Source organism: Chelmon rostratus, chromosome 13 (assembly GCF_017976325.1).
Source record: "Chelmon rostratus isolate fCheRos1 chromosome 13, fCheRos1.pri, whole genome shotgun sequence".
NCBI classification, from domain to species: domain Eukaryota; kingdom Metazoa; phylum Chordata; class Actinopteri; order Chaetodontiformes; family Chaetodontidae; genus Chelmon; species Chelmon rostratus.
Genome location: NC_055670.1, coordinates 158,167 through 168,405, shown reverse-complemented (window position 1 = coordinate 168,405; position 10,239 = coordinate 158,167). Strand labels below are relative to the sequence as shown.

The window sequence follows — 10,239 nt, the reverse complement described above, 5'->3', positions numbered from 1 at the left end:
TAAAAGGAGTCACTTTGGGGCTTTGTGACACTCAAAAAACATTAATTAATATTTAAGTTCGTAAGGTGTGGATATAATATTTAATTCAGCCTTCTCCTATTAGTATTACATTGTCAGGGCACAGTCACAATGAGAGTGTATCTATGCCTTCCATGAAAAAAGTGATGACAGTTTAGACAAAACTCTCAGATAAAGGTAAAATAAAGGTAACCACTTACAGTTCAGTCAAGAAATACTTTATTGTGAAAGCAGCATTTCAGAGTTTGGATTTCGAATCTATACATATATATCAAAATCAGTTAATATTTATAAATGCATGTTGCAGAGGAAAAAACACTGAGGAGTCAGTTTATGATGCTCTTAAAGAAGCGTGGTGATATTCTTGGCTAAAGCTTCATAATTTTAAGAAACAGCCCATAAACATTTTCATAGTTTTAATAGCAACCCAGTGTTCCTGAGCTTGTTCAGCTGCCCTGCAACTTATTCATGATAAGGCTGTTGGGTGGTGCATTGGTAAATAATGTCCCCACAAAAACATGTGTTCCCCACAAAGGGTGCCGGATCACTCTGCAGCATCCCAGGTCCTCGATCTGAAAGCCCAGGTGACGGTACCTGTCGTCTGTCTCAAACAGTGTGTTGTTGGTGTATGAGCCAAAGAACTGGGGATGAACACATACATTTATTATAGCTATCTGATCACATCCATCTCCTTAACTTAAGTTACACAATTCTGTTTATTAAATCTGAATCCAACTTAACGGCTGCTTTGAATTTCGTTTTCGTAACACAGTTTAAAAAACAAATAAGACCCTGCATGTCTGTGCTAAAACTGTAAACCTGTCAGGTCTCCTTTACACATGATCAGCAGCAGTACGTTAGTGCCAGCATAAGCCATCATTTTCCAACAAAGACAGCAGAGATGTTGAACTTTTATGTACCTTTCTGAGTGCTGCGCACTGCTCTGATTTTGCCACAGCAAAGATCATTTTACCTTGCGGTCGCAGGTTTCTTGCGGAGCATGTCTGATTTGCCCTACCAACTAGTGGTGACATGATTTTTCCACACTATAGTACTAATACAGTGTACTATAGCAGTGGTCCCCAACAGCCGGGCCGCGGACAGGCACCAGCTGGGCTGCACAAAAAATAATGAATAATTTCCATTTTATTTATTATCTGAGTCTGAATGATCTTTTATTTTGAAAAATCTTTTATTTTGAAAAATGACCAGATTCTCTCAGTTACATCTCGGTCACTTGAGGGCTCAAATTTAACCCACAAGATAGCAAAATGAGTAAAAACTTCTGCCAAACGTCTTTGGAAAGTTTCTTTGCGAATGGGAAAAGGCCCAGTGAAGAGACAGAAGAACAAGAAAAAGAAAGCAGTCCAAACGAACTACCTAATAACACCTAATCAACTGATTCGGAACTGGCACCAGATTAGATATAATGCTATTGAACCCTATCTGTAACTGTGAAAACACTGAGTGACTGTGGTATCTTACCGCCAAGCCTGAGGATGGGTCGATAAAGTCAGCCCAGAATCCTTCTCTCTGCAGGGCGTAGCAGATCTCCTTTGCACCATCAACAAACTACACAGCAGAGGAAAAAATTAGTCTCATTCTGTGACTCCAACAATTAGAGATTTTGTGTTCGCTGATAACTTTCTGTCTTCAGCTATCCATGTGTGACATATGCAGAATAAGCTTAATAATAACATAATGATATCAACAAAAGTATTCTTTTGCCAAAAATATGTTGTGTGACTTTGTCAAAAAATCTGTTATTGTAATTCATTTGACACAGTAGTGATGTGATACTGGGAGTACAATAAATATTTATTCTGCTGTCCTCCCACCACTGGGGAACCAGGGCAGATAACTGTTGAGATTTTATTGGGCAGTAGCTGTGCCACCTTGTTATAAGGGAGTGGCAAGCTGATGTGCATGGACGAAGGATGGGCTGAGCCATTTGCAGCATAGTAGGCAAGTACCAGTGTCTTGAATTGGATTTAGGCAGCCACCGGTAGCCAGTGCAGGAGGCAGAGGAGCAGTGGAGGGTGAGGGACAGCTTGGGTAGGTTGAAGACAAACCAGACTGCAGCATTCTGCACAAGCTGCAGAGGTTGGACGGCACATGCAGGAAGACAAGCAAGTAGCGAGTCTCCCCCAATTAAACCACTACTTCTCAATGCTACTCATCAAGCCAATAGATAAATGGCTTCAATCACTTGACTGTTTAATTTCCTGTTTTAATTGGAAAAACAAACAACCACAAACTCACTGCAGAAACGCAAATGTCAAGTTGGATTGAAAGCACGCTCTTTCCATTATTATACGTGACAAACAAACTACAGAGGTCAGTCAAATGGATTAATCAGACTGACCCACAACGTTAGTTGGATCAAACCTAATGTAAAACAGTATCAGACTTTCAAACTTGAGTTTTTATGGACAGGATTGTTGTGTAGGTGGTTAACAGGTCAGTGTTGTTTTGTGTCTGTTCTAGGGATCTGTGGCATAATTTGCAAAGTACTGTGTTCTGGTCTGGTTTCTTTAACTTTCAACTTCATCTTTTCATTTTCAATGTTCTCATTCACTGCGCTGCATAACCCAGTCAAGTTCCTGTGTGATATATAATATATCAATAATAATATAATAATGAAAATAATTCATTTACCATACATTACATTCATAGCAGTTTATCATGATACTTCACTGAAGGGCAGACAGAATGCTCGCCACACATCAACTTGAGGTAGAGATGAAAACATTAAGCCAGTTACATAGATGGAGAAAACAGCAGGTTGGGAATTTTTCCATGACACTGGGAACCCGCTACTCTTCGCATTAAGAGCCATGGCATCTTTAATGACCACACAGACCCTGGACCATGGTTTAGCATTTCATATGAAAGAAGGAATCTCATACAGCACAGCGTCCAAACGAGTTTTTTTAATCTCTTATGTCAATCACTGAATCAGTGAATCTTTTTTTCTTTTAGGCTTTTGGCCTAGTGCAGAGAGCAGCACCTAAATACTTCAACAGTTGCAAAATGATTTGTTGAGATTAGTTTTAGCACAAAATCAGACTCCATGGTCTTTGTAGTCCAAGGCTGGAGCAGATGTTACTGCTATTCCAGATATTTAACCAGATTTTTTCACCCTATTTAGTGATGGCCTCGTCCCCCTGACAAGCTCCCAATGCAGCCAGCTTCAGAGTTGCGTTGGGTGCTTGGCCCCTGTATACCTACTTGCAGATCTAGTTATTATTACTATTATTTTTACTATTATATGAGCATTACAATTATAACACAACCAATTTTACTGCATCAACAACACCTTCCACCTACTCCTCACAATAAAAAACCATAAATAAAAAATAATAAAAAAAACCTGCAGTATATATATATGAGGATAGCGTTATGCAAAGAGTCTGTTTTCCTGTCAGACAGAAAAACAGTTATTCTACAGTAGCAGCATCACTGCTACATAAGTTTCAACAAACTCCAGCCAGCCACTCACCTTGTCGAGCATCTGGTCTCTCTCCTGTTCCACATCAGCACACCATGATGTCATATCGTTCTGGGTCTTTTGGGTCACCGTGACCACCATCATACCAGAAGTTGGAGCCTCAGGAAACATGGATTGGAAATCTGTTCATCACATTTACAAGAGAAATACAAATCATACAGAAATACTGCTTCTCGTCAGCAATGAGAGCACAGCACAGCTCTCCTTCTGCCAGACAGAAAGAGAGTCATTGTACCGGCAGAGACACCACAACAAATTCACACAACTTATCTGTGAAGAAAGGAGCAATGAAACAAAAGCTTTTATTTGCCTGCAGCCTATTTATAGGCATATAGTGTGGTTCTTAATAAGATAATTGTGTGAGAAGTGGTGTACCTTTCTTTAGTAGTTGCGGGCAGGACTGTATGGCACACTCCACACTAGAGTTGTGAAAGTACTGTTCAGCTCTGCTGACTTCCTGAAACAACGCCGGGTCATCTTTCTTCTAACACACACACACACACACACACACACACACACACACACACACACAAGCACGCAAGCATGCACGCACACATGCAAACAGCTGTCAGAAAAGCAGTGCACACATTGTGCAGAGAGCCAGCAATTCAGTGGAGCACTCCTGTTAGGGGAGACTACTGTCTGTCTCCTATGACACATTTTGTTTTCCTTATTTTGGCAACATACTTAAATCAAAACTGAATTTGTTAAGATGGTCAAGACAAAACGGCAGCTGTAAAAAGGGATTACAAACTTGAGGAGAGCAGTCATATTAAGCAATCCACTCATTTATTCTTTGCGCTTACTGAACAGCCTGTATATTGATGTTATTAGGAATCAATCTCAATCTTGAATTGCTGAAGAGAATGGGTCTTCTTTAACTTGGTCTTGTCTCTAAGAGATCTTCTACTCACTTGACTATTTATAGTAACAGAAATTTTGACCATGGGTGCCCAAACCTTTGCATGCCACTGTTTGTCTCAGCTGGGTGTAGAAAACATTCTCCTCACATCATGTGTCTATTTTCAGTGGGCTTGACTACTATAACACTAGCCAAATAACTATGTGTCAAATAATTGCTATTAAAAAAATATTGGTTTATAAAGAAATACAATAAGAATAATAAAGAAGAACTGTTAAATTCTGATCTGCAGCTCGATTATGAAGTGGAGCTCTCAGAAGGTCTGGCACAGGTCTGAGTCCAAACTAATCACTCAGAAGCAGTATTCAGTTTTTATGCTCCACATATCTGGAACAAACTCCCAGACACCTTGAAATCTTGTACAAGTCTCAGTTCTTTCAAATCAGGACTTAAAACTTTTCTGTTGCCTTTTATAAGGTGAAATCATTTATTCATATCTTGCCTCTTGCACTGTAGCTGCACTGTGATCTTTAATGTAGTTTCTACTGACTCTTTTTACAATCCTATTTCTGTTGTTCTATATTGTCTTTTTATAATAATATAACGACTTTATGTGTTATGTGTTATGTGTTGCCTTGTGTGTTATATTAGAATTGCATTATTCTGATATTCTCCACAGCAAAAAAACAAACACATTTGTCTACTTTGATGAACGCAACTCCCAACAATGGCACTGGTCTAATGTTTATGGTCTTATAACATACTAATATGGATTAATAAAGTATTAGTTTTGGTTTCCATCCATCTTTAATCTCCATCCTATTTTGAGCTATGTCTGCTCTCACTTGGACTCAAGGTCTCTTTGCTATCTGACCTGGACACAAAGACATCTGCAGGAGCAGTCACTCTGTTTGTATTTGCCTGAAAGGTTAAAGTAGGACTGGGCCTTAAAACAATCTTGATAAGGGATCGAGATAACATTTATGCTGAAAAAAGATTTTTACGTTTTTACTTAAAGAGTAATGTTTAAAACTGTACGGGGGTTTGTGGCCAGCTGAGGTGTTTGGAGAAAGTATTAATGCAAACATCTCAGCTGCAGTAATATTTAACTTAATGTCTGCTTAATAACTGTCTCTTGTCAGTTATGGGGTTTTCATTTGTTTGTGGGTTGGATGATGCATTTGTGTACGGCACAAATGTCTCACAAATTGTCATATGCATTTGTAAATCTTTATTTGTAGATCATGAAACATGCATTTGTCACCAATAGGAGACGACTTTCTCTCCATATTTTTTGGCCACCCTTTTTACATGCCTGAAAAGTGTCAGTATAAGCTTTGCAAAGGCAGAATGCACGGTAGAGTGGCTGTTTTGCATTGCATTAGATGATACAGGTGAACCTAATAAAATGGCCAATAAGTGAGTTATAACAATTGTTTTTGTTCATTCAAACATTATCAAAAATATCATGAGTGGATTAAGTCATGAATCCTGTATCTTAAATTGTATGGGATGGCATTTAATTGTGTTACACAACTACACATCAATGATTAAATAAGTAACACTGCACAGTGAGCTGTGATCCTTTTTTTGCCTTTATTTTCTGACATGGGACACCGCAGACGGTGCCATTGTGCTCACATCACGACCCAAAGGAGGGGCTGTAGACAACTGTCCTTGAGTTTTGGTTAAAATGTAACTGCTAATACAGTACTAACTACTGTTGCCATGGCTATAGTACCTTTGACATTGATTTAGAGCTGTTCCTAAACTGTGACCTGGAACCATATTTGTGGTGTCATGGTATAAGTTTTAACATAACTGCTAACCACTCAGAAACAAGCATTTTTTCTGGCCATGGTATAAAATATTAGTCTTTCTGTTCTCAGAAAATACTCATGGTAATATTATTACACTTACAAGGAACTCTCCAATGAAATGGGTCAGTATGAACTCGTGTCTCTCACTGCTGGATGGGGCAGACAATACATCAGGCGTCATATTGTGTGCCAGGCTCTTCTGCTCTACTAGTCCTTCCAGATGGCAGCCAAAACCAACATTACCAGGTAGCTGGAAGCGTTGGTCCTGAGGTCCAAAAGGCCCCATGCTTTCATCAGGCCACGCTGTCTGCACTCCTTAACCAGGGAGGTATGTTTAGAAAAGTAAATGATGCAAAGTTGGTTTCATAGAAAATACATTTTAAGTTAAAAAGTTAAATGTAAAATAAGAAATCTTTGACATACCCATGCCAGAAGGAGTCATGGCTACATGGGGCTCATCCGAACCTGAGGATCCAGCAGCAGAAAAGGCTCTGGCTCCAGCCACACGATGCACCAACACATGAAGCCCAGGGAGGTAGCTAACCAGCCTGGCTCTGCTGCACAGCACCTAAACACACAGTGTTCAAGAAGTAAGAGTGTGTAGTGGATTAGGAATGAAAAAAACAGTCAGTGAAATATATTTAAAACACCTTTATTGTTCATGAGCCTAAACCATGAATAAATAATAGAAACACATGTCAGTATACAGCACATACAACAGTTTTAGCCAAAGCTGAACATTATAACCTTCATGAAGGACTGTTGTATAAGACTGAATTTTTTTTGGAAGGTGTATTTATAAACTGCCAGTTTATTAGTATAATTAATGCGTTTTATGGTACCACGAGTTGAAAGTTGAAATCAGGAGACAGAGTTGTATTCCCAGACACTTCTCTGCACTCCCATTAGAGCAGTTACCCACCAAAAATTTTAATTAATTCAATCAAACGAAAACAGATGAGTAAAAAAACATCTTTTAAATGAACACCGCCACTTCAGTAGTAGAAAAAAACAGGACAATTAAATTTGGACTCTTGAACATTTGATCTCTGTCATCTAAAGATGTATTAGTAAATGATTTAATATCAGATAATAACGTTGATTGATTTTGTCTAATTGAACCCTGGCTGTGTCATGAACAACATGTACATTTAAATGAAGCTCCTGCTATTGATATTAATACTCACATTCCTCCATACACCAGTCGAGAAGGTGGAGTCACAGCCATTTTATTAAGTTTATTAATCAATCCTAAACCTAAACTCAATCACAAGTCATTTGAAAGGCTTGTTCTTAGTCTTTCATACGCAACCCTAGAATCTATACTGTGTACCACCATCCTGGTCCATTTTCTAAATTTTTGTCTGAAAGCTCTAAATTTAGACCTTAAAACAGATTAGGTAGTTATTGTAGGTGGGGACATTGATAATGACAGCCTTGGTACATTTATCTCATTATTGCAATTGCAATTCTATCGTAAACCCATTGCTCTGACTGCATTTGTTACTATTTTCATAATAAATGGACAGCATTTCTTTAATGTTTCTCTATTCTTACCAAGCTGCAGCCTACAGGGCTGAAAAATAAAGCCAGCCCAGTGCAACCAATTGCAGTTCCTCAATTCCTCGAATGGCCACTTGAGGCTGGCTCCAGAAGTGAGTCGATCCACACAGAGCCCATACTGAAAGCCCAGTTTTACAGGAGACACAAACATTTTACAACTATACGGGGGATTTTGATGTAACTCACTTGTTAAACTGATATTCAGGCTTAGAGTTAGGCATAATTATGGATAAGGCAGCTCTGAGTGTCAGCTGGCCATTGCGGCCTCACTTTCCACAGCTGTGACAAAATTGATGAACTGAAAAACAAAGCTGTCTTTTAGGCAGAGTCTGTGCTAGCTGATCAGGGCAGTTGTCAGCCTGACCCAGCTGTGCTCACTGTGCCTGAGCCTGTAGACCGAAAACAGCAGTGCCACCAACAACTAAGAAGTGGTACACTTCTTTAAGCAGAGCACCGCCACCAGCACCGCGCTGACATGCTGAGGCAGGGTGGAAGGAACATGTAATTGTCTTTCGAGTACTACAATGCTGTTTCCAAAAAAGTTGGGACACTGTAAAAAACATAAATGTGTAAATATGTAAAAAAAACAATCAAACACTGAAACCCTATTAAAAAATAGCTCAAAGACAAAATATCAAATGTTGAAACTGAGAAATGTCATTCTTTTTGAAAATGATTTCCTCATTTGATGCCAGCAACACACTTCAAAAAAGTTGGGACAGGGGCATGTTTACCAGTCTGTTGCATCCCCCCTACTTTAAACGACTCTGTAAGTGTTTGGAAACTGAGGAGACCAACTGCTGTCATTTTGAGGTGGAATGTTTTCCCATTTTTGCTTGATGTATGACTTCCTTTGTTGTACCTTTGCATACCAGCCACCAGTTCCCATTCAATTTGTCAGTTGCAACAGTAGCAGTTTTTAACCTGTCACAGGGCATCCCTGGAGCCTGAGGCTACTGATGGACTACATTTCTCTGCACAAAACCAGAAATGTACAGGGCTACACAGGAGGAAACAGTTCTTCTACTTGTCTGGTAAAAAACTGTCTACCTCAATAGAAAATGTAACTACTTTGTCAGAGCATGCAGGCCTGTTATGTGTGGTCTGTTTACATGTTTTTTATATATATTTGCGCAGCTGTGTATCTTGTGAAGCAAGAGGGGAAAACCTGCAGTTGTCCTCTATTTTAATCACTCCATTATTGTTGTTAAAAATAACTGAAGGAGCATTCTCAAGCTATGCCATTTTTTTAAAATAACTGCTTATTTCCATGTTGATATATTGTGCAGCCATATATTTTCAAACAGGGAAGGAAAATTGTCTGCACTTTCTCTGGTCACAACATACTTTAATAAAAGTGCTGGTGTGGCTTTGGCTTACAACTACACATTTAGCTCACTTCGTACTAGAAAATACATGTAAAGTGTATTCAGCCTAAAAATACCGAGATATGATTTTTGGTCGACAATCACTCGTTACGATTGTTATTACGGATAGCCGTAATAACTTAGTTACAGACAGTTACAGCAACAAGCGTATCCCACTGCCCTGGAAACAGTTTCCGTTGTCGTCCATGCTGTTTGCAGTGCTCCTGTGTGCTTGTGTTTTGTCTTTTTGTTTGTGTGAACTGCAGTGCGTTGGGCTCTGGACATTTCTCTGCCTCTGACAGAACTGCACGTATACTTTACTCACAGTGGCCATCCTGGTGTGCTTCTGTTTTCTTGCAGTGTCCAGTTGTGTTTCTGTCAGAGTAGATGATGAAACGGTCAGGAATTATTTCCAAAGACAGAACAGGAAAACTTTTTAGACTTAAGGGATCTTACATTACTCCAAGCGCTATCGTCCACAAGGTAACGTTAATTTTAAATGGTGCCACTAAATTGAGATCCATCAGATTCTGAGACCTCGATAAGAATTCCTGTTGCTGCTGGTCGCAATCTAATAATAGGACAGATATCATTCTGTCACGTACTATATTTAAATATGTATGTGATCCCCTTGTAGTTAGAGAGCCCCACCTGTATATCTGGTCCCCCGAGTCATTCTACAACTGATAAACTTTAAGACTAAGATAATAATGATAATAATTAAGATAGTCGAACATCAATGGATCTGACGGAACACAGATTTTGGTTAAACAAAAGTGCAACAAATAACGCTCACGATCACTGGAGGCTAAAGAGCACGAATGCAGACTTACCCGACGCTAAATTTCAAACAAACTGTAAATGACAGTTAATAAACGGCCATTTGTAGTGTTAGACAGAACACCGAAATACAACGACGTTCGACTTCTTTCTGATAGCGTTATGTGATATTTTATATTACTCGTACAGGTAATTATAACAACCAAGATCGTTCAAGACAAGAAATGAGACAACAGCGATTGCCGAATTCATCCACGACAGATTCACCTTGAATGCGCGCATGCGCTGTTCTGATGGAAGCGCGTCACCTTTGCCGGT

At 39.2% G+C, this 10,239-nt stretch overlaps 1 protein-coding gene across 2 annotated transcripts; it reads right to left on the bottom strand.

The window, feature by feature from the left end:
- Positions 1-223: 223 nt before the first annotated feature.
- On the bottom strand, positions 224-10,175 carry mmadhcb (metabolism of cobalamin associated Db). Of its 2 annotated transcripts, none has more exons than XM_041950556.1 (8): positions 9,975-10,175; positions 9,467-9,516; positions 6,635-6,779; positions 6,312-6,526; positions 3,905-4,013; positions 3,521-3,651; positions 1,504-1,590; positions 224-659 (listed from the first exon to the last, which is right to left on the bottom strand). In XM_041950556.1, the coding sequence occupies exons 2-8, from the start codon at positions 9,473-9,475 to the stop codon at positions 465-467; spliced, it is 891 nt and encodes a 296-aa protein (XP_041806490.1). In that variant the 5' UTR covers positions 9,476-9,516; positions 9,975-10,175; the 3' UTR covers positions 224-464. The 2 variants fall into 2 exon arrangements, with proteins under 2 accessions (XP_041806490.1, XP_041806491.1); XM_041950557.1 differs by having other exon boundaries at positions 3,905-4,010.
- Between the last annotated feature and the right edge of the window lie 64 nt (positions 10,176-10,239).

Excerpts from the sequence above, each read along its gene's own strand:
- mmadhcb (XM_041950556.1), bottom strand. Across the intron at positions 4,014-6,311 it reads ATTTCATTGGAGAGTTCCTT|AAGAAAGATGACCCGGCGTT; the intron begins GTAAGTGTAATA and ends TGTGTGTGTTAG. Across the intron at positions 3,652-3,904 it reads CCCGCAACTACTAAAGAAAG|ATTTCCAATCCATGTTTCCT; the intron begins GTACACCACTTC and ends TGTGATGAACAG.